This window comes from Eurytemora carolleeae, unplaced genomic scaffold (genome assembly GCF_000591075.1).
Source record: "Eurytemora carolleeae unplaced genomic scaffold, Eaff_2.0 scaffold494, whole genome shotgun sequence".
Taxonomy (NCBI): Eukaryota; Metazoa; Arthropoda; class Copepoda; order Calanoida; family Temoridae; genus Eurytemora; species Eurytemora carolleeae.
In genome coordinates this window covers 178,005-202,815 of record NW_019396387.1, presented here as the reverse complement: position 1 = coordinate 202,815, position 24,811 = coordinate 178,005, and the positions used below count along the sequence as shown (strand labels likewise).

Sequence of the window (24,811 nt, the reverse complement as noted above, 5' to 3'; positions counted from 1 at the left end):
GGGGGGGGGGGGGGGGGGGGGCTAGGGAAGTGGGCCTGCTGCCTCCCCCCTTTAGTTGCGCCCATCATAAAATAAAACCTTTGTTGTAGGAGCTAATCTCGCCCTGACGGATAACAATGGACTGACAGCTCTAGATCATGCTCTCATGGATCGTCCTCCTCGTGTCAGCTACTCAATACAGTCTCCTTTAGAGGTCGGCTTTAGAATTAATCTGATTTTACTTATTTAGACATTTAGAAGGGGGAAGGGGGGTTGCAAGTATAGGCAAAGATGGGAGACATTAGTCGCCTCTGGAAATTGTCCTGTGATTTCATGTTTTTAGATTTGTTTCATTCTTTTTTATAATTGAATCCCACAACATATTGTCTAAATTTTTTTTGGTTTTTGTCCAATGACTGAATTATTTTTTGTTTGTTCTAGGCGTATGTGTGGGGTTCAAACTCTAACTATAATCTAGGAACCGGCGATTATTCCACCAGGACACATCCTGATATCATAGAACAGCTCAGGTACAGATAATATTTCTTTGTTGAGAGAAAATTAGGAATTAATTCTTTTTAAAAATGAATTCGTAATTTAGATCTCTTTTAATGATTTCCACTGAACATTAGAGTTTTAAAAAAAAATTCTTTTGTTTGTATGTTTTGGTTGATATTTTAATACTTAGATCCGAAGATCTCTTTTTACATCAAATCTGCAACAGAAATACCAGAGAAAATCCTATTATGAATGGAATGAGATATTTTAATTTTATGAATGTAAAATCAGGTTTAAGTATTGAACAGTTTGAGAGTATTTGGTTATTTTTTTAGAAAAATATATTCCCCTGGAAATAGTTGAATATATTTGTTATTTGTTAGGAAGCAAGGTTCCTCGATTAAGAAGGTTTCTCTCCAGAAGTTCCATAGTGGGTTCCTCACAAGTTCAGGTTATACAATATATTACAAACACAGAGGAGGCTTATGGGGGGGGGAGAGGACGTCCCCCTCCCTAGAAAATTGGGGGGACATGTTCCACTTTTTACACCCTAGCTACTTATGGTTTGGACATAAAAATAAACACATTCACTGTAAAAAATTCCGGTTGGGGGGAGGAATAAAAATATCANCCCCCCCCCTGAAAATATCATCAGCCGCCCCTGTACAGTGTACAATGTACATAAATATACTTTCTCAATATTGTTTAATCTTTTTAATTCGATTGATCTTTTTTTCAATCCGTTCATTTTCTATACACAACTTACTTTACTTAAATGACGATTATAACTTCTTGATGTCTGTTATATAAATCAGACGTTTGAGGAATACGTTTTCCTCATTGCACCAATTTAATTATACGTTTTTTTGGTAATTCTAGTTGATTAAGTTCTACTTGAAAGTTTTTTCATATAACTCTTTCTTTATTTTTATATTTAAATATTTATGAAGAATATTATTTTTTTAGGATCAGTGTTTACTTGTGGACACGGCAGAGGAGGAAGGTTTGTGTTTTTTTTCTAGAATTTTCTAAAATGTCGTCAAATGGAAATTTCATCCACTCCTGTTTTTAGGGGTATATATTTCATTCCATTTCTGATCCCAAATGGGATCTGGGTTGAAAGTACATAAAGGGGCGCGAGTGATACACTTTAGTAATGTGTAACGTGTTTGGGGTGTTAAAAGTTGTAAATATCAGAATTAAATATAAGAGATAAATTAGCCCACAATATACATTATGCAGCATGGTATTTTTCTACAACTTGACATCATGCTTAAAGATGTTTAAAACAACAACATGGTTAATTTCTGCTCCTAACATCAATTAATTAAAATTTGGATGGAAATATATGGACCCCTGTTGTTTTTTAACATTCAAGCTGTACAAATTTTTTGTACATACCACAAAATTGGATTTAAATCTGTGGAGTATACCATTAGATTAGATTTGCTTGCTCAAACTTTGCATGTTTTTTAGATTGGGAATCGGATCGGAAACAATGCTTCTTACTCCTGCTTCTATTCAAATAGGTATATAATTGTTAACAAATTCTGGTTGTTAATTTTATAAACCTCTACAACCCCCCCCCCCCCTCCATTGTTATACTAATTTGATCGTTTTTAATTTTCAAACATTATGTTTAAAACAGAAACTTTGATTTTGCTGCTAATTCTTTTCCACAACTGTTACCTTTCCATATAATTTTAAGTTTTGCGCTTCGCCGCACTATTTTTTAAGTTGTTACTCTGAGAAAGAAGACTTTTGGAGAAAAGCATATGGAAAATCTCTTTGTAAATATGAATTTATATTTATTATTGATATTTTATGATCTTGAATGATGTTGTCTTGTTAACTGTAGGTTCCTGTATTGACCTAGCACTAGGAGTTGACCATTCTTTATTCTTGACCGAGGCCGGGATCGTTTTCACCTGCGGGGAGAATACTTTTCATCAGCTCGGGCATCAACCCCCTCCTCCCCGCCTCCTTGCTCCTGCCCCTATAGGTGGGCGGGGAGGTATCAAGCTTCCTGTTGGAGTGGGCGTGGCCGCTGCTCGTTACCATTCTGTATTCTGGACCGAGGATGCTGTCTATACCTGGGGGTTAAATGCGGGTCAGCTCGGGCATATTAAGGTAATTTTTAACCGAAAATAAACTGGTAACATTTGAAATTTTTAATTGTTTGTTAAGTCAACGAGTTATGCTGTTTTTCACCTATAAATTTTAATCATTTTGATTTGAAAAACGGTTTTGCTTAACTCTTAAATTATTTTAGGGAGATAAAACTATTATTCTTCCAAAAATGGTGACCTCGTTCGCTGGAAATGACACAAAAATTGATCAGGTGAAATATAATGTTTAATGTGTGATTTTAATTTTGTTGTGTCAAGGTGTGAGATCTATATTGTTGTGTGTAGGTATGTGTAATTAATATTGTTGTGTGTAGATATGTGTGATTAATATTGTTGTGTGTAGGTATGTGTGATTAATATTGTTGTGTGTAGGTATGTGTGATTAATATTGTTGTGTGTACATATGTGTGATTAACATTGTTGTGTGTAGGTATGTGCAGGGATTAATATTGTTGTGTGTAGATATGTGTGATTAATATTGTTGTGTGTAGGTATGTGTGATTGATAATGTTGTGTGTAAGTATGTGTGATTAATATTGTTGTGTGTAGGTATGTGTGATTAATATTGTTGTGTGTAGGTATGTGTGATTAATATTGTTGTGTCTAGGTATGTGTGATTAATATTGTTGTGTGTAGGTATGTGTAATTAATATTGTTGTGTGTAGGTATGTCGGATTAATATTGTTATGTGTAGTTATGTGTGATTAATATTGTTGTGTGTAGATATGTGTGATTAATATTGTTGTGTGTATGTATGTCGGATTAATATTGTTGTGTGTAGGTATGTGTGATTAAAATTGTTGTGTGTATGTATGTGTGATTAATATTGTTGTGTGTAGGTATGTGTAATTTATATTGTTGTGTGTAAGTATGTGTTATTAATATTGTTGTGTGTAGGTATGCCATATGTGTGATTAACATTGTTGTGTGTAGGTATGTGCAGGGATTAATATTGTTGTGTGTAGGTATGTGTGATTAATATTGTTGTGTGTAGGTATGTCGGATTAATATTGTTGTGTGTAGGTATGTGTGATTGATATTGTTGTGTGTAGGTATGTCGGATTAATATTGTCGTGTGTAGATATGTATGAATAATATTGTTGTGTGTAGATATGTGTGATTAATATTGGTGTGTGTAAGTATGTCGGATTAATATTGTTGTGTGTAGGTATGTGTGATTAATATTGTTGTGTGTAGATATGTGTAGTTAATATTGTTGTGTGTAGGTATGTGTGATTAATATTGTTGTATGTAGGTATGAGTGATTAATATTGTTTTGTGGAGGTATGTGTGATTAATATTGTTGTGTGTAGATATGTGTAATTAATATTGTTGTGTGTAGGTATGTGTAACATTGTTGTGTGTAGGTATGTGCAGGGATTAATATTGTTGTGTGTAGATATGTGTGATTAATATTGTTGTGTGTAGGTATGTGTGATTGATAATGTTGTGTGTAAGTATGTGTGATTAATATTGTTGTGTGTAGGTATGTGTGATTAATATTGTTGTGTGTAGGTATGTGTGATTAATATTGTTGTGTGTAGGTATGTGTGATTAATATTGTTTGCGTGTAGGTATTTCTGATCAATATTGTTGTGTGTAGGTTTGTGTGATAAATATTGTTGTGTGTAGGTTTGTGTGAGTGACGGTGCTACTGTTGTGTGTACGAGTAAGGGAGATGTACTGGCTCTCTACGAATATACCACTAAGAAGATCGGTCTCCGCCAACAAAATATTCAAAAAATTCAGGTAAAATTTTTTTTTTTCTACTCTTTAAAAAATATTTTCTGAAATTATGAACACTTGTTTTTCGCAGTTTGCAAATCCAAAACAGGGTACAGAAAAATTACTTTAAAAAACGGTTAAATTAAAGCCTATATTTTAGGTTGTAGGAGGACATCTAGATCCTGCTGTAGATCCTGGGGGTTCAGCAGATATAGATTTCAAGCTTGTAGCAGGAGGAGGAGTTAACCTTAGGGTCTTTATCCTCACCAAGGCGGGGAGGATTATGGTGTGGGAGGAGGGGAAGGAGAAGAAGTTTCTTTCCTGTGTACTGGCGCTCTCCAGATCTCCGCCATTGATCACAGACTTCGCTCCGTACCGGGAGGGGATGCTGCTAGTGAGTGAAGAAGGTGAAGCCTGGTCTACCACCTGGCCTCAACCTATTAAATCAAAACGTGCTCCTTCCCCTACCGTTAAGGTCTCCAAGGAGTCCATTGTCTTGAAGTTGAAACGAATCCCGCACGTGCATCGAGCTGTGCGCGCGGTTTCTGATCCTAAGGGTAGAAATTTCTGTATACTCCAGGTGAGCCCAAGGATGGCGCTCACGGAGATCCCGGAGATATCTCCGTCTACTCAGATGTCGGAGTTGGAGAACCTGTTGTCGGAGGTCGATGAGTTGGATGGTATTCATGATACAGTCTGTGTAGTTGGAGATCAGAGGTTTCCGGCACACAGTTTTATCCTTGCTAGCGGAGCTGAACTACTCAGGTTTATACATTAGTCCAGGGACATACAGGAGAAGGAGGGTTTAGGATTAAATAAAATATAATAGAAATATTAAATTTGACAAAGAGGACGAGAATCTCACACATCTTTCTGGAACCAGTGTTACCATTAACAAAATGAATTGAATTTTTGTCGCAAATTTTGCAATCTGTAAGCCTTTGATATTTCAAAATTAGACTATTTGATCTAACAGAATTTTTAGTTTGAACAAGCAAAAAACTACGACATCAGTTGCTAAGATAAAGGGATTAACAATTTAGAGTATTCGGCAAAAACTCAATTCCTTTATCAGACATAATGGTTCTAGAGATAAGTACAGTGTTAAATTTAAAAACTTAAATTTGATATTTTTTTCAGTAAACAATTGAGATTTGCTGAAACCTTGCATCCCACTGTTCTCTTGATAGAAGATATTGAACCTGATATATTCCGACAGGTTCTCAAGTATCTTTACACCAAGACTTGTGATCTTCTCAAGGTAGGTTGAAAACTTATATTTGGGGTAATTTTAATTAAGACGGGACAAGCAGATCTGAAATAGTTGGGTCCCTGGAAATACGAACCTAATAAAGAGCTTATCTGGTTGGGTCCCGAGAATTACTTTTTTTCAAATCATAATAAAAAGTAACTGATTATCCTCCTCATACTCAAATTTTCTAATCCTTATATCTTTGCCACCTAATCTTGCAAACCTATAATGTTTCTTTGAATTCTTTTTGATCATTTGGTCGTAGTTTAAGATAATATTTTTGGGTTTAACATCGTCAGGTTGAAAATACAAAAATATTTGAAAACTTGAGTTTCAAGTGAGTTTTTTTCCCCATGATATTGCAAAGTAAAACCTAAATTACTTCTCTTCCTACAGGAGGGTCCTTGTCCCGTGAGATTAGTTGAAGAAGATTTCAATAACATGAACGAGAACAATACGGAGATGTTGAACTTTCAGGGAAACCCGGAAACCATTTCCGCATTCTCTACCTACGAGAAGAACCGGAAGAAGAATAAGAATAGGAAGGCAGAACAGGAGGAGAGTAATAAGAAAAAGAAGAGTTGGAACCCCCTGGTTCAGTTTCAGGAGGCAGGGCGGAGTTTAGGAATATACGGTCTCAACAAGATCGTAGATTGTTTTAGGTGCAATATATTAACATTTTAACCTTGGTTGGTTGGTTGGTTGGTTTGTTGGCTGGTTGGCTGGCTGGCTGGCTGGCTGGCTGGCTGGCTGGCTGGCTGGCTGGCTGGCTGGCTGGCTGGCTGGCTGGCTGGCTGGCTGGCTGGCTGGCTGGCTGGCTGGCTGGCTGGCTGGCTGGCTGGCTGGCTGGCTGGCTGGCTGGCTGGCTGGCTGGCTGGCTGGCTGGCTGGCTGGCTGGCTGGCTGGCTNTGGCTGGACTGAACATTAACAAGATAGTTGATTATTTCAGATGCAATATGTAAACCACGAAACTTGAAAAATAGATTTAAACGCTATGTGAATATGTAGATTGTAGATTAATTGATTGATTGATTGACAGATTGATTTATTAAATGATTGATTAAGTTCAGCCTTGATTTCTTTTAGAATAACTTATATTTCTGATTAGGTACAGCGAAGGACAAATATTTAAGAAGAGTAATCCTCCGAGGCCAAGGCAAGAATTCTCCATGAAGAACCTCTCTGAGCTCTACGATGTAACGATAGAGACGGAGGACGGAGATGAGATATACGCTCATAAACCTATCCTCGTCGCAAGGTAAGGAAATCAGAAGGCTTCTAAATGTGATCTCTGTCTCTCTAAGATTGGGAGGTTTTCAGATCCTTCCTCTATCTTATCTTATCTTATCTTATCTTATCTTATCTTATCTAAAACAAGAAACCTGACTGTGATTAAAGTTGGAATTTTTTGAAGGGTTCGTAATTCCTTGCGAATTATAACCCCCTCAAAGAACCTATAGGAAGTCTGGAAATTTGACATTTTCTGTTTCGACCAAAGAGATTGCCAGACTACCTCATAAATCATAAATGATCATTTTGAACTCGTTTAAATTCATTCAAAAACATCCTCAGGATATTGTAAAATTTTGCATCTTATATCCTCGCAAAATCTCCCTTAACCTCCGAGCCGGAAATTTAGGAGAGTATCGTTAAAAAAAACTCTCGGGTTTCCTTTTTGGGGTCTTAACATTTGTGTAGATTTTGATTTAAGACATCAGAAAACAAAAAGAGAATGTAAAAAAACTACATGAAAAAATATTGCTTAACAAAATTATTAGTATCTACAAAACTCCGTAACCCCATTTATGAAACCTGAGTCTAAAACTAAAGAATGCGCGAATTTTAAGTTTCCGATACTAAGTTTCATAACAATATTCAGTGTTAAGTTTTTGCTCTGGGGTGTATGAGTTATGAACCAGGGAAGTGTGTTTATTAAGATTGCTGAAACCCTGAAAAATATTTTAAAAATAAAATTCTTAGTTTTGACGATTGATTGATTGGCTTGTACTTTAGGTCAGATTATTTCCAAGGAATGTTTTCCTCTGGTTGGATGGAGGGAGGAGAATCACATAATCTGAAACTACCGATCAAGGTAATAAACGGAGTGGTCACGATGTTTGGAGGGCGGTAAAACAAAAAAAGAAAAATGGAGGAGATAATGAGAGGAAAAATGTGGAAAAAGAGGGAAAAAATATTTTTTTTCCATATTTTTTTTTATTTTACTGAAAACAAACACAAATTATGCCCATATGCAAAATTTCATTCAGATTCCTCAAAAAATGAAGACAGGAGTCCAAAATGTATTCAAATGGGAAAACAGTACCCTCCCCTTTATGAAAATAGATGAAAATAGACGAAAATAGATGAAAATAGACGAAAATAGACGAAAATAGATGAAAATAGATGAAAATAGATGAAAATAGATGAAAATAGAAAATAGATGAAAATAGATGTAAATAAATGAAAACAGATGAAAACAGATGAAAACAGATGAAAACAGATGAAAACAGATGAAAACAGATGAAAATAGATGAAAATAGATGAAAATAGATGTAAATAGATGTAAATAAATGAAAACAGATGAAAACAGATGAAAACAGATGAAAACAGATGAAAACAGATGAAAACAGATGAAAACAGATGAAAACAGATGAAAACAGATGAAAAAAGATGAAAATAGATTAAAATAGATTAAAATAGACGAAAATAAACAAAATCAGACAAAAATAGACGAAAATAGACGAAAATAGAGGAAAGTAGAGGAAAGTAGAGGAAAGTAGAGGAAAGTAGAGGAAAGTAGAGGAAACTAGAGGAAACTAGAGGAAAATAGAGGAAAATAGAGGAAAATAGAAAAAATGGAGGAAAATGGAGGAATTGACGAAAATGGACAAAATAAGATAGAAAAATTTTAAAAGAGTTATTTAAAAGCTTTATAAATTTAATATCAAAAATCAAAAAGAAATTTTCTTTCTGAATTACATTTTTTGTCGCCAATTGCAAATTTCGATTCGATACTTAGTTTTAATTTCTTGGATCTGTACGAACAAATTTGAAAACTGCTTTTTCTAGACTCGGTATATTGAGTGTGTGGTTGAGTACCTGTACAAAGATGAGAGTAAGATACTGAATAAGTCCGAGGATACGGAGTTTATCTCTAATATCCTAGTAGTGGCAGACCAGTTCCTCATCGGTAAATATTATCTAACAAATCAAATCTTGCTTTACAGGGATTGCTTAAAAGGCGTCTTCTCCAAAGGTCAGAGTTTCAATTCTCACCCAAACTCTGGGGTTTCAGTCCGATCTTCAGTTGGCGGGATATTTTAGGGACTGTTTTTTCAAAAAAGTTTGGTGACCCTCTAATTAAAAAGTTACAATGGTTCCCTTTAATTCTTAATCTATGAGTGACAATGAGGAAGATATTGTCGTTTTTCTATCCTCAAGAGAGACAAATTCTATCAATTTCTTTTTTTTCTGTATCCGCCATGTCATTTCAATAAATAAAAAAGAATACTTTTTCAGATTTCAGAGATCTCCATTTGTTAAAAAAAAATTCTGAAAACGTATCCACTAGTTTTGAACGTCGAATTTGCGCTCAAACTCAGGATTTACAGATTTTTAAAAAGTTTAATATGTCTGAAATGAATCCGAAAGAAGTTTTCCACAACACTGCATACTCAGTTCAACTACCTTACATTGCCGGTCACTCCCTTTAACTTACTTGTGTTAAGTTCGTTTGAAAGAGATCTGTCTGTAAAATGAAGCTGATTTTGATCTTGTTTAGTTCGCTTGAAAGAGATCTGTGAGAACCAACTGTCTAAACTGATTACTCTAAAGAATGTATCGGACATGCTTGAGTTCTCTTTAATATATCAGGTACAGCATACTAGGTCTTCATGCAGATTTCATCTTGTACAGGGTTACCCACAAAGGATGAGACTGAAACTCTTTAAATTTGACGATTCCAAGCAGTGCTTAGGATCCATTTAATTTTGATGCGGATCCGGATTTCTTTTAGATTTACTGAATTTTTTTAACAAAAAATAATTTTCAAATTTTTTGTTTTATTTTTTTTCGCTTACTTTTATGCTAAAACTTGATGAACCATTCAGAAATGAGGAAATTTTCATAATCTCTCTTTTTTCAGAAGTTCAGATTTAGGTTTTATGAGTAAGAAAGGTTTTTTTCCGTTTTTGGTTAATATTTTACCCCTTGGATCCGGATCCGTGGATCCGCATATTTTTGCGGATCCGGATCCAGGAAGCCAAAATCTTGCGGATCCAATGGATCCGGATCCTAAGCACTGATTCCAAGGTTAAAGTCTGTCACCTTGAATACAATCTTTTAATGGCTTATTTAATGATTAGGCAAAGAAAAAAAACAAGTTTACGATTGCAGAGAATAATAAGAATAAGGAAAAGACGGTATAAGTTCTGTACCTGTCGTCTCTGAAGTCTTATCCTTTGTGGGAAACCCTGAATCAAGTCGTATCAACAAACTTTTATCTTAAGGGAACACTTTGATGTAGGTTTCATTTAAATGAGAATTCTTGAAATTTAGTGATATGTAGTTTTTAAATACGTTTTTTTACAAAACTTAATTTTTTATATAATAAATAAACATGTTTATGTATCTGCATGGTGAACCGCTAAGCTCTGAAGGCTATTTAAGGTTCCATTTCTAGTAATCATGTTGTAGGCAAACCAGTTGAAGTTGACCTGTCTCCAGTTTGTGTGTATAAACCTACCAGCTCTACTGGAGAATAAAGGTTTGGAGAATCTTGAACCTGAAGTTCTCTCCAGTCTAGACAAATACTACCAGGATTCTAATCCTAGTATAGCTCATAGAAGGATTACGCCAATGTCAGGTGGGATTTAATAATAATAACAACTTTTTATTTGTTTTGCAATAAAATTTTATTAAAACTTAAAATCATTGATGTGGTAGATATCGTCGTTTTAGTAGATTGAAAAGTCACTGTATAGAGAAACCACAATTGTAAATAATCTATTTCAAAGAGAAGACGATGGATATATAACACATGTTTTACCAGATAAAGCTGTTAAGGGTACTGTTCTGAATCGGATATGCCACTCTATAAATAGATACTTGATATTACGTTTACCAGTCCCTTTGATTATACTACAGTCATAAACAGAAAACTCTGAAGACGACTTTATAGCAATACGTATATGTATTTAATGTTGTTATAAAGCAAATAATTTTACCAGACACTTATTAAATCACAAATCAAGTCAAATGGGTCTGTTTAAACTGGACAATTTCTGTTTCCCGTGCTCATTGGACTATCTTAAATCATAATTTAAGCTTAAAAGTCGTCTTCCTATTCCAGAGTTTTCTGGTTATCACTGTATTTTATGAGTTTCTTTTTATTTTCAAAACGAATCCCTTCTACTTTCATCTAAGAAATTTTGGACGATAATTGTTTTCGTTTCTTCTACCTGGAAATATGTTTATGTCCTCACTATCAAATAAAAACTAATCTTGGATTTAATTGGCCCTGGCGAGCGCTAAGTTTGTCGAGGGCTCTCTTCTGGATTAAAAATCACAGATATTATTACAATAAAGGGCTGTTGGATTCATTAAATATTACAGTTGTGCATTGTGCAATGTGCATCGTTAATGACACTCTACAACAAAAAGATTTTAAGATCGATTGAAAAATGTTCATGTTTAATCTTGTTAAAAGAATATAAAGTATTGACAAGATAAATATATTTCAGGATTTCCTAGTCGCGAGGATATAGAGACAGAATATCTTTCTAATCCTCTATCCCTGGAGGACCTGGAGAGGATGGAAACCTGTCCTCAGATCTCCAACAAGACGAGGACTCGTCGCAATAGTTCTGGAGATAAAATAAAATCTCCGAACCCCCGACAACGACTCTCCGAAAGCAGTTTATGCAGCGGTTCGGACTCCGAGGATGGAAATATCTCTCAGGATATGGATAGATTATCCGTTCTAGATTTCGACATTGAGGAGAAGGATGAAATATCTAGTCCTGAGTGTAAACTGAGTCCTGAGATAAAAGTGTCTCAAAATATCAAAGCCCAGGGGAAAGAATCCACAGTAACCAGGGATTCTTCCTTCTTCTCCGCCCTGCTTACTCCACAACCAAACAATCAGACTAAACCAACTCATCAAGAGAAAGCCGACTCCCCAGAAGAAAAGAATAAAATCAACAAGGAGAAGTTAAAAAAGTTTCCGAAACTCTCGCAGAAAGAGAGGAAGCGTCAGTCTGTAGAAAGCCAGGAAATGCCGGAAGTTGAATCTCCGTCTTCCGGCAAACTGTGGGGAGGATGGGGAGCCGCAGCGTCTAGTCCTCCAGTTCCATCTTTAACTGCGATAATGCAGATACAAGGAAAGAACGGAACTAAGGAGCGAAGAGCAAGTGAGTCCGAAACTAAACCTGAGATAGTAGTGAAGAAAGGGTCCTGGAAGCAGCTTGGTTGGGAGCTGGAGAAAGAGAAGAGCCCAACCAAACCTGCGACTAATCCATGGAATCTAAGTGCCGTGAAGTCTCCGGATAAACCAGATGAAATTAAGTTCTCCGATCTAATGGCGACGGAGCAAAACCTGTCTTTCAGTAAAATCATGGAGGATCATGTTAAAGAGGAGAAAACGTTGATCAAGGTTCAGAGTAAACCCCTGCATCTGACCCAGCTGGAGGAGAAGGCTATGGACGAGTTAAAGAAAATCTACGAACTCCAGCATCCCGGGGACTGCATAGTGGTGTCTAGGGTAGAATTGGGTAAATCTGCACCACCGGTCTGGAAAAAAATAAAAAGCTAGATCATTATATTTTTACATCACATGTTCTTAAATATCCTCGTCAAAAATTAAAAATATGATCGCTTTTAATTTGATAATTATTAGGTTTTTTCCTTTTTCGAGTTACAAGAAAAATCTGTATTCAATATCCCAAAGATGATTTCTAATTTTGTTTTTAAACGACTGAGCAAATTATCAGACTGCTTCCTAATTCCAAATCCTGAGTTTGGTTCCGAAGCTAGATTAAAAAATAAAAAATCCTCGAGTATATTGTGATATGTGAACAAATTAAACTGGTGAACTTTGTTCAAAATAAAATGAAATTTAATTCACATATGGCCTATCTGCATCATTAACTTGCATAATTTGATTACAATCTTTTTTATATAACTATTATTTGGTTATATAGATTGTCAGCTTAAGGTTTCTCGCAATTATTATTGATTTTTGTTATTTTTTTAAAATGAATATATTTATGTTTTTGAAATATATGATAACATTTTTTTCAGAAGAATGTTCAAGATGAGCTGCATCAAGTAAAGTTTGCACAGAATCTAAACAAAATCAATTTTGCGCAAAATGCTAATTTTTTAAACCATTTTTTAAAAATATTTTACTAGTTATTAAAATTGAATTCTTCAGAAAAATGGCGTTTGTTTTTTCTTCCTTGAAAGTTCTTCCAGTAGGTGAGCAGAGCTGAAAACTTTAGAATGAGATATCCTTAATCCCAATTACTTAATCTGAGTATAATCTTAAATGGCGCGCAAATTTCAAATTTATTGGCTTCATATATGCGACTCTGATTGGGTGAATTTTATACACTTTACAGGATACAAGATTAGGTTAGTCTCGATTTCAAGAAAAATAGAGGTTCAAGAATTAATCTCAATATCCACCATTCTAAAGTTTTCAGCGCAGTATGATCAAATACACTTAAAAGAAATTGATAGTGTGTTTTTAGTACATGTAGATATTTTAACACTTAATTTGGAACCAAGCTTTGACTATAGTCCTAAACCACTTTTCAACCCGAGCTAAGAACATTCCCTTGTAAAGTTTCAGTGCGTTGCCCAATTATAGTTGAGGCAAATCGATAGAGGGGTTCAAACAAACAAACAGAGATTACTTATAGTTTAATTAAATTTTCATAATTTTTGCATGGTTTTTGCTAAAATTTAAATTGGTGCAAAGAAAATGTTGAATTTGCTGATATTTGGTGCAAAAAGATACTGAAGCAAAAAGTTTATAAAAAAGGGGTATACACTCAGTACAGTGTACACTCAGAATAATTTACACTCAGTACACTGTTCACTCAGTACAGTATACACTCAGTTCAGTGTACACTCAGTTCAGTGTACACTCAGTACAGTGTACACTGTACACGCAGTACAGTGTACACTCAGTACAGTTTACACTGTACCCTTAAAACTTTAAATATTCAAAGACTAAAAGCCTAAAAAAAAGGTTTTAAAGAGGGAAGTCTATTTCGGGATCCTTTTCAGATTACACTTCTTTATGCCTCCTTACATCAATATGCCACCTTACATAATGTTGAAGTCTTGGCTGATAGTTCTAAAAACTGTAATAATAATTTTTTATCAGTGCGTTCCTCTGGCGTGAGATTCTTCAGTGCAACTGCATCCAGGGAATTGATGTATTTTTATTTATTATTTTGCTCTTAATTTCAAGTGATCCTCCACGCAAAGATGGCTAGGTCCGACTCACCATTTAAGGATTAGTCTGATCAAGTATGAATTATATGTCAATGTTTATAATTTTGAAAACTGATTAGTTTTACAACTGTGGTTTCTCCACAAAGTGACCTTCACATTTCCACTCCAGGAGAACCTATATGAATGATCAGCACACTTTTAAACCTAAAAACCCGACAATATCTTCCACAATTGATCAGATAAAGGTTTCAAAAGTACATTGCCATCATTGCGTGGAGGATCACTTGAAATTACGCTCACGTCCCTTCAATTTATCTTTTAATAAATGAATGATAAATTAATTTAGGGGGGAGTGAGATTCCATAAAGAAAACAATTTACTTGAAATCATTACGGCGATAGTCAATTCTTATATAAAAAACAATTCTAAGAACAATTTTTTTTATGACTATTTTTGATTAGAGGTCGTCTTCGTTAGCTAACTGGCACTGTAAGTTTTGACCTTTATGTCTTTTTCTGAGATCTGTGACACAAGTAAAATGCTTCCAATATGGCGATAGTCCATTTCTATTAAAAAAAATCAATTCTAAGAAGAAATTCTTTTATGACAGTTTTTGATTAGAGGCTTATGACAGTTTTTGATTAGAGGTCGTCTTCGTAAGCTAACGGGCACTGCAAGTTTTGACCTATATATACCTTTTTTCTGATATCTGTTATTTCGCAATAAGCATGCAATATGCTTCCAATATTCACGGCGATAGTCATTTCTACTGTAAAGATCAATTCTAAAACAATTTCTTTTATGATACTTTTTGATCGGAGGTTGTTTTCTTAAGCTAACTGGCACTGATATTTTTGACAAAAATGTACTCTTTTTCTGGATCTGTGTGCCATTTAGCATAAGAATCAAAAAGTGTTAAAAAAGAAATTGTTCTTAGAATTCTTTTTAACATTAGAAATGCCTATCGCTGTAATAATTGGAAGATTATTGCATGCTAATTGCGAAATCACCAATCTCAAAAAAGAATACATTTAGGTAAACAATTGGAGTACCAGTTAGCTAACGAAGACGACCTCCAACCAAAAAGTGTCTTAAAAGAAATTGTTTTTAGAATGGCTTTTTACACAAGAATTGACTATCGCCGTAATAATTTAAACATATTGGATGCTTATTGCGAAATAACAGATTTCAGAAAAAGAGTATATATAGGTCTAATGAAGACGACCTTCAGCTAATGAAGACGACCTCCAATCAAAATTTAACATAAAATATTTTGTTCTTAGAACTGCTTTTTACATAAAAATGAATTATCGCAGTAATTATTGGAAGCATTTTTCTTTTGTATTGGGAAATCACAGATCTCCAAAAAAGAGACATCAAGGTCAAAACTTGCAGTGCCAGTAAGCTAACGAAGACGACCTTCAATCAAAAAGTGTATTTAAAGAAATTGCTCTTAGAATTGTTTTTTACATAAGAATTGACTATCGCCGTAGTTCTGTGATGAAATTTTTAAATTCACTCTAGATAAATGATAAATGTATCATTTACAAATTTCCATTGATTATATTTTGTCTGAGAGTAAATGACATGCCTTTGTAAAAGTGATAAGTGATAAATAATAAATGATAAATGATAAAGCGTAAGGGTGACCCTTGAATAGAGCCAGATTGTAAACAAGGTTGGATCGGAAAAAATTATAGATAAGCTTGATTAAATAAAAAGAGCAATTGAGGAATTTACAACAAACAAAGACGATTTAATTTAGTGGAAGATTAAAAGAAAAGAATCAGTCATTCTTTTTCTCTAATTGCAATTGAAAATTGAATTGCTAGTTTTTTTTTTACTGAAATCAATTTAATTTATTAGACTGCTGCTGTTGAGAAACATTAAAAGTAAACTCTATTTTAATAATGCCACTACAAATTCAAATAAATATTATGAAAATTAAAAACGAAAATACATCTGATAATGATTAGAATGGATAATGTGGAAACAACCCTGAACCCTACAGGATATTCTGTAATCAGCATGAACAAGTTAGTTCTTTCACATTACACACACTACTCAATTCTTAAGGTTTTAGATTTATCAAATTTATCAAAAAATGAGATCATTTTATGTTTTTCCTTGGCCAAATATTGATTAATTCACATTTACTAAACGAATTACCAAATCTGTTCATCATGATTGTAAGATAATTTATAGATGTTTCGAAAACTCTATATCTAAATCGGACCATGCGCTTAGAGCTAAATAACCTACAAACCAAGCCAATTTTTGCTTTTGCATTTATTTTTCTTGGATGCACACATCAAGGAAAACATAAAATGATCATATTTTTTGTACAATTTGAAAAATATATAAGACCTAATATTTGAGTAGTGAGTGCGTTTAAAGTTTAATATTAAATGTCGTCTTTTTATCAAAACTACAAATAGAAATACAAAGAAAACATTGTATGGTCAGAAATTGAAAATTATATTGTATGTTTCAAATAATTTGTTCTGTGATTTATTATCATAATTGTTGTATCGCTTAATATTTTTAATATTGGTATCTCAGAAATCAGTAAATATTTACAAAGAAACCAGGACAGAGTTACCCCTACAAGATCAAGACTGTTATGTCGTCCGTTAATTTAGAAATGAAAGTTTAATTGAAATGAAATTTAATGAAAATTTTATTACTAATGATTATCCTACTGATGAAAACTTTAACGTAAAATGATTTTGTTTTACTGTTTAATATTTTTTGTTACTTTTAGAGGACCTGCAAATTCCTTAAACATGGAATTTATTCAAGAATTAACACAGGAAAATATCAATTATTAAATAAAAAATTAATTTCAGTTGATTGGGAGGTAACTAGTTTTTAAATAACAGATTAAAAGAAAGTTTAAACATTCAATAATGCAATATTTTATGTTTGTTTTTAATTGAACTATTTTTGATATCAACTAAACTTCTTAACAGTATTAAATTCACTTGAATAAAAAAGGAGTTAACTTTTATATTTTATTATTTTTTAAATTGAAATATCTGATGTTGCAGAGTGTACGGAAAGCTGAGGGTGAGAGTAAAGGAATATTATTGACCAGCTCGCTACCAACAATATTCTGCGCTGGACTTGAGATCACAGAGATGTATAAACCTGACATGGTAATCACTAATCATAGTTAATGATTTATTTACATCCACAATATTAACAAAGAGAATTATGTTGAAATTTATACAAAAGTACGTGTACGACATTGCGACCTAGATTTAATTTTGCTCCCAATAGTATTTTAAAATAAATACTCTCGAGCTCTTCAGAAAGGATTTGTTTTTAAAAAATGCAAGAATTCAGTTTTTTTCTTTGTATTTTTAGGAGTCCCATCACAAGCATTTGGCCTTAAACTTAAAGGGAATCTGCTTATATTTGTAAAATTAACTTAAGTATTGAATATTGAATATACATAAGTAAGTACATGTAAACATAGAAAGTGTATTTCTCAACCCAGATCAAAGATTAAATTTGATTTTGAAATACATAGGTTCGGTTACGTGAGTTCTGGAGTTCTCTCCAGGATCTGTATTTAGCTCTGTATGGGTGCAGAGTACCAACTGTAGCAGCTATTAACGGTCACAGGTATCTACTCCGTCTATTATTGGCAGTAACAACTTTAAAATAAGGTTTTGTTTAGATTTTCAGGATTTCGAGTGATTTGTCAGTTTTAACAGAAAACTTTCATTTTCTAATTATATTTTTCTTTCATGGCAACCAAATAAGTACGGCCGTAACTGAGGGGGGGGGGTAGGGAGATGCAACTCTATTTACTAATTTTTATCTTTTGAAAAATACATCATTAATTTAACTCAACAAGAGCAAATTCGAAATCTTATCTTTTTTTAGGTGTCAATTCCACACACAAAGTTTGTATTTCTCATTTAATTTGAATATGCTTTTTTAATACCTTAAAGGAACTGCGTTTGTAAGCGTAATTTTAAATGACCCTCCATGGATTTCGAGTGATTTGTCAGTTTTAACAGAAAACTTTCATTTTCTAATTATATTTTTCTTTCATGGCAACCAAATAAGTACGGCCGTAACTGAGGGGGGGGGGGTAGGGAGATGCAACTCTATTTACTAATTTATATCTTTTGAAAAATACATCATTAATTTAACTCAACAAGAGCAAATTCGAAATCTTATCTTTTTTTAGGTGTCAATTCCACACACAAAGTTTGTATTTCTCATTTAATTTGAATATGCTTTTTTAATACCTTAAAGGAACTGCGTTTGTAAGCGTAATTTTAAATGACCCTCCATGTAAAGATTACAATGCCTGTGTGCTGTGACTCCAATATATAATATTATAGTCCAAATGGTGGTTCTCTATCGGGTATGTGCTGTAACTACAAAATAATATTATAGTCCAGCTGGTGGTTGTCTGCTGGGTATGTGCTGTGACTACAGTATAATATTATAGTCCAGCTGGGGGTTTCTGCTGGGTATGTGCTGTGACTACAACATAATATTATAGTCCTGCTTGTGGTTGTCTGCTTGGTATGTGCTGTGACTACAGTATAATATTATAGTCCAGCTGGTGGTTGTCTGCTGGGTATATGCTGTGACTACAATATAATATTATAGTCCAGCTGGTAATTGTCTGCTGGGTATATGCTGTGGCTACAATATAATATTATAGTCCTGCTGGTTGTTGTCTGCTGGGTATATGTTGTGACTACAATATAATATTATAGTCCTGCTGGTGGTTGTTTGCTGGGTATATGCTGTGACTACAATATAATATTATAGTCCAGCTGGTGGTTGTCTGCTGGGTTATGTGCTGTGACAACAATATATTATTATAGTCCTGCTGGTGGTTGTCTGCTGGGTATATGCTGTGACAACAATATTATATTATAGTCCAGCTGGTGGTTGTCTGCTGGGTATATGCTGTGACTACAATATAATATTATGCTGGTGGTTGTCTGCTGGGTATGTGCTGTGACTACAGTATAATATTATAGCTGGTGGTTGTCTGCTGGGTATGTGCTGTGACTACAGTATAATATTATAGTCCAGCTGGTGGTTGTCTACTGGGTATGTGCTGTGACTACCGGATTATGGTCGGACCTAAGTACTCTATTGGATTAAATGAAACTCAGCTAGGAATAGTTGCTCCATACTGGTTCAAGGTAAATACTTCAGGATCGAACACTATTCGTAAATGGTTAAAAACGCAGAAATCTTTCTGTCCCTAATATGAATAATATCATTTGTTCTGTTAAGTATGAAGGTGGGATGATAATCAAAATTTGACCTGAACTCTTTTGACGGTCTTCCTTCCAAGTACAATTTTTTATGCAAACATCAAAATTAACAAAAACAAGAATATTATTCATATTAGGGACAGACAGATTTTAGCGTATTAAGCCAAATATAAAAGTTCCAAATTCTGTATTTTTCAAAGTTAAAGAAGGTGTTAAAACTACTGGATCTCTTATGATAAGGATCATTATGGTTCAAACTATTGGATCTCTATATCAAGGATACTATGGTTCAAACTATTGTATCTCTATGTTAAGGATACTTTGGTTCAAACTATTGGATATCTATGTTAAGGATACTATAGTTCAAACTATTGGATCTCTATGTTAAGGATACTATGGTTCAAACTATTGGATCTCTATGTTAAGGATACTATGGTTCAAACTATTGTATCTCTATGTTAAAGATATTATGGTTCAAACTATTGGATCTCTATGTTAAGGATACTATGGTTCAAACTATTGGATCTCTATGTTAAGGATACTTTGGTTCAAACTATTGGATATCTATGTTAAGGATACTATGGTTCAAACTATTGTATCTCTATGTTAAGGATACTATGGTTCAAACTATTGGATCTCTATGTTAAGGATACTATGGTTCAAACTATTGGATATCTATGTTTACTATGGTTCAAACTATTGTATCTCTATGTTAAGGATACTATGGTTCAAACTATTCGGATCTCTATGTTAAGGATACTATGGTTCAAACTATTGGATCTCGACAAGCCGAACTATCTCTCACCCTTGGCCTTATGTACACAACAGAACAAGCTCTAAGGGAAATAGAAGTAAATGGTTATAAACTGCAGTACACTGTAAATTGTCTTCTGTCTTAATCTATAGTGCGTTCCACTGAAAAATGCAAATACTTAATTTTACTTTGAAATTTAAGAAAGGTGTCTGAGAGATTTCCAAGATGAAAGTAAAGAAAACAAAACTGTGTAAAATTACACTTTACTCACTTTGTAAAAATAATGAAAAATAATATTAAAAAACTGTTGTCTAAATTTAACCTGAGTAATCACAAAAATCATTTTAAATTTTAATTCAACATTTGCATTATTCAGTGGAACACACTGTATGGTTCACAATTAACAAACATTTTTAAGGAAGATTTAATATTAAAAATCTCGGAAGTTAAAGTGTTTTTGAATTCCTTCATCTGTGTTTCTCAATCTATTAAATATCAAATACATGTTTATTTTCGTATCTAATTCTCATCCACATAACTATCAGACTATTTATTCTTTTTATTATCTGTCAACATATCAATCTATCTACCTATCTATCTACTCATATCTCTATCTCACTCTTTATCTATTTATCTATCTATCTCCCTATAAAGTTTGGGTTTGGTAGACAAGATGGTCTCTGACAAGGATGAAGCTCTGGTAGAAGCGGAGAAAATGCTAATCGCTCTCATGTACGTAGTTATAAAGTTTATTTTAGTTTTGCATTTCTTTTTTAAATCTTGTACGCTTAGAACCAGAACAAATTGGAATGAAAGTCGTCTTCCTTTAATATTTTAAAAAGAAATCAAGTGTTATTGTTGTGACTTATTTATCTCTAAATTTGTCCAAGGTTACACTTACTAATTACAAAATTACATTACGTTTCTAAATAAAAGATTTACCGAAGTATCTGATGTTGTTGACCTTTGATATTTCAAACCATGAATTCTGTCAGATCAAATAGTATTAAGTTTTCAATTGCATTACCCCATCAGGTTGCAGATATATCGGGATTAGAAAATTTGTGGCGACTACTTAAAAAAAAATTTAGAAAACAAATTTGTGGCTAGTGTTTAGTAGTACCTTCTTAAATAATTCAATCCCTTTCAACCTGATGTTGCAGACCTTTGATATTTTTGACTATGAATTATGCCAGATCAAAAATTCTAAGTTTTTGGAAATAAATTCTATCCTTATTATTCAGGAGAGTTCCCTCTGAAGCCAGACATGTTTCCAAGATGTCGATCAGAAAAGATATTTATGACAGGTCAGTGGACAAGTAAACATAAAGAGCTGGTGCACAGACAATACAGACAAATGGGAGAATTAAACACTTTTTAACACTTTCAACATTGTTACTCAGTTGAAGGTTTTAAGGGTACCCCTGTGGATCAAATATGCAGACATGAAATTAATCAAACAAGAGAAACAGGAGATTTAAAAATACGAAACATGAAAAGAAGAAAAAAATAAATTATCTTAATTTTAATAAATCCAGACAAAAGAGAACATACGAAAAAAGTTCAGAATGAAAGATTAAATAGACTGTTAAAAACGAAAATTTATTATTATTATTAGTGCTGGGTAAAGGTAGACTAAATACTGTAGACTTCTTATAAACTTTTTTTAAGGTTAAGTGCTGGGAAGCAGGAAGATATTGATTACTTTGCAAACTTTATTGTTCAATCTGTAATTCAGGTTATATTCATTTTTATTAATTTTTTATTCATTTTAAAAAAATTCATTTTTACAAATTTTTTTCATTTTTATTCATTTTTATTCATACTTTTTTATTTTTATTCATTTTTTTCATCTTTACTCATTTTATTTATTCTTATTCATTTTATTAATTTTTTGTTCATTTTTTATTCATTTTTTGTTCATTTTTTATCTATTTTTTGTTCATTTTTTTTAATTTTTTGTTCATTATTTTAAATTTTTATTTATTTTTTTCATTTTTTTTCATTTTTAATAATTTTTTTTTATTCATTTTTATTCGTTTCTATTCGTTTTTACTTATTTTTATTCGTTTTGTCTGTTCATCATAATTATTCTTTGATATAGGAACTGATTACTTGACAGTTGAGTCAAATCTAATTTTCTAACTTTTATCTTTTCAACCTGGTGGTGTAAACCATTAATGTTTTAAACTTGACGATTCGATTTGAATTTCTAAGGTTTTCAACACCAGGTTGCAAAGATATAAGAAATACAAAATTTGAGCATGAGGAAAGTAATCAAATCCTTTATTATCCTTAATTTATAAAAATAATTTCTCAACTACTTATTTTTTTATTCTTATGTTTAATTAATTTTTGAACCTCTCTACCAAGATATCATCAAATCCTTTATATCAATCTAAACTATATGCGCTTTATTTGATTTTTAACCTAATTATATATTCTACACTCGTGTTTTTATTTTGACGTTTTATTCATAATTCGTTGACCAATATTTTTTATACATTACCCTTGCAATATTTTTTACCATTAAGTTATTTCTTCATTCGTATTTTGTTTCTTTCCTTTTCATCCGTATTTTATTTCTTTCATCCGTATTTTGTTTCTTTCATCCGTATTTTGTTTCTTTCATCCGTATTTTGTTTCTTTCATCCGTATTTTGTTTCTTTCATCCGTATTTTGTTTCTCTCATCCGTATTTTGTTTCTTTCATCCGTATTTTGTTTCTTTCATACGTACTTTTTTTCCATCCGTATTTTATTTGCTAAATTATTCCATGAATTTTGTTTTTATCGCATATTATGATAGCTAAGATAAAAAAATTAATGCTTTTGTAAAAGTATACATTTTAGAAACCTTTGGGTCAATACTTGGACGCTTTGAAGAACAAGAAGAAGAAGAAGTCTGTCTAATCCTCTACTCTGCTGATACAGAATAACTGCCAGATTTTATAAATATTTATACATTTATAATAGTACATAGATTGAAAGTATTAGTCACTAGGCTTTTAGGGCGCTTCCCATCTTCTATTTCGATTGTGAACATGTTCTCTTTAAATACGCTGTAAAACAAAAGCAAACAAAATTTCGTGTATTTTCAAAATTTTCAAAATTTTTGTTTTGTTAGAGGCAATTTTTTGAAAATTCGATCATCCATAGACCTTTCCTGGGGTCACGTGAGGTCTGAGAAAAAATTTGGGCCCGACCGGTTTGGGCGTTTTGACGTTTATTGGATACAAACAAACAAACACCCAGACAGACATGCAAAGTATACATTTAGATTTTACATTTATTTATTTTCTCTTTTAAAGAGACTGAACACGTATTTTCAACTGACTCTCATTAAACAATTTGTAACAAAGCTCCACTTAAACGTTGTGGCGAATAAAAAATCAATGTACGAGATATATATTTAAAATTTTAATTCAAAAATTGATTATTTTTTATTGTGGCCGGAAATAAAGACATTTCAAGCTAGATAAAAGATGATATTTTCACATTACTGATCAGAATAGGGTTATAAGGATATTTTAATAGGACATTTCTCTCTTTTTAAATGGAGGGTCACTTGAATTTACAACAAAAGTCACTTTGGTATACACTGTACAATGTACATATTGTAGAGTTACAAAAAGTATAATCTTGGGATATCAATTTTTTAGTCTAAAAATCCAACAGATTTTTGATAGTTTATGCCATAGAAACATGTTAATCTTATAAATGAAAAATATATATATTCAAGATTAATAAACGTTTCCTTGTCTTGATTTCAGATAAGAATGTTGGTTTCTAATTCTCAAGATAAGAAGATAAGATAACTAATTCTGACCAATATTAAATTAGTAGTGAGCACCCTCCAGTTATATCCCACTGACGGAATTAAAAGAGATCGACTGTTTTAGGAATCGGATTGACCTCCTGGAATTCTTATTATGTAAAGTCCATAAGTATTTAGTACGTGTTAAAAGGAATTGAGTCTTTGTCACAAACTCTGATTTTCTAATCCCAATATCCTTGCAACACAGGGTCTTAGACCCAAGATATTTTAAACTATGTATTCTGTTAGATCATTTAATGTAAATTTGAAATATCAAAGGTATACATTTTACAGTGTTTTATAAAGGAAAATTTTTATTTTAAGATAAACAGAGATAAAAATATTTTTAAAATTTATTCCATGGCTGGGAGAACAGAGCTGGAAACTTTAGAATAGTGGATATCGGGATTAATGCTTGATCTCCTCTTTTTCTTAATCTCCAGATTAAATAATGCCTGTTCTCCTCTTGTTATTAATCTACAGATCAATTAACCGATCGGGATAAAGCATATCCCGTTCTAAAGTTCCCAGCTCAGAGGGTTTTTTTTCAGAATGAGTATTTACAGATGAAAGAAAGTTAAAAATTTACTTATAGACTACTTAGACGTGTTCTTTAGTGCGCTGTATCAAAATGAAAATTTGGTCACTGGCGAGGTCAAAGAAAATTTAAGTTCAAAACTTGTTTTCTTTTTCTTCTTGCAAAAGATATATTGAAGTTAAATCTGGTAAAAAATGAACTGCCTTATTTGACCCTTTAATTTTACTCTACATTGATACTAGTAATCAAGGTTATAATGCAAGGAAAGTTATTTCAGAGGTGTACACATCCTTTTGTACTGTCGGATGTCGGAGCCTGACATGGGATCCATCTTTCACATAAAAAATCAATGAAATATTCTGGTCATAGGAAAGTATTATGTGAATTATCAAAATTATCA

General features: G+C 32.8%; 2 protein-coding genes across 2 annotated transcripts in view; both read left to right on the top strand.

Annotated features, from left to right (window-relative positions):
• Positions 1–12,705, top strand: part of LOC111702226 (inhibitor of Bruton tyrosine kinase) — a 14,104-nt gene extending 1,399 nt beyond the window's left edge. Inside the window, exons 4-20 of the mRNA XM_023473844.1 lie at positions 90–193; positions 421–509; positions 861–928; positions 1,444–1,480; positions 1,954–2,006; positions 2,336–2,607; positions 2,750–2,818; positions 4,239–4,355; positions 4,492–5,096; positions 5,472–5,592; positions 5,980–6,245; positions 6,692–6,841; positions 7,597–7,675; positions 8,653–8,773; positions 9,365–9,456; positions 10,279–10,447; positions 11,325–12,705. Of these exons, the coding sequence (XP_023329612.1) occupies positions 90–193; positions 421–509; positions 861–928; positions 1,444–1,480; positions 1,954–2,006; positions 2,336–2,607; positions 2,750–2,818; positions 4,239–4,355; positions 4,492–5,096; positions 5,472–5,592; positions 5,980–6,245; positions 6,692–6,841; positions 7,597–7,675; positions 8,653–8,773; positions 9,365–9,456; positions 10,279–10,447; positions 11,325–12,394 (3,482 nt within the window). The 3' untranslated portion in view covers positions 12,395–12,705. The remainder of the gene's footprint in view (positions 1–89; positions 194–420; positions 510–860; positions 929–1,443; positions 1,481–1,953; positions 2,007–2,335; positions 2,608–2,749; positions 2,819–4,238; positions 4,356–4,491; positions 5,097–5,471; positions 5,593–5,979; positions 6,246–6,691; positions 6,842–7,596; positions 7,676–8,652; positions 8,774–9,364; positions 9,457–10,278; positions 10,448–11,324) is intronic.
• Positions 12,706–12,903: 198 nt separating this feature from the next.
• On the top strand, positions 12,904–23,183 carry LOC111702227 (enoyl-CoA delta isomerase 1, mitochondrial). The gene is made up of 12 exons (XM_023473845.1): positions 12,904–13,059; positions 13,976–14,018; positions 16,023–16,082; positions 16,811–16,859; positions 17,097–17,204; positions 17,582–17,676; positions 19,112–19,229; positions 20,060–20,145; positions 20,713–20,790; positions 21,303–21,365; positions 21,730–21,796; positions 22,910–23,183. The coding sequence occupies exons 1-12, from the start codon at positions 13,020–13,022 to the stop codon at positions 22,967–22,969; spliced, it is 867 nt and encodes a 288-aa protein (XP_023329613.1). The 5' UTR covers positions 12,904–13,019; the 3' UTR covers positions 22,970–23,183.
• The last annotated feature ends 1,628 nt before the right edge of the window (positions 23,184–24,811 follow it).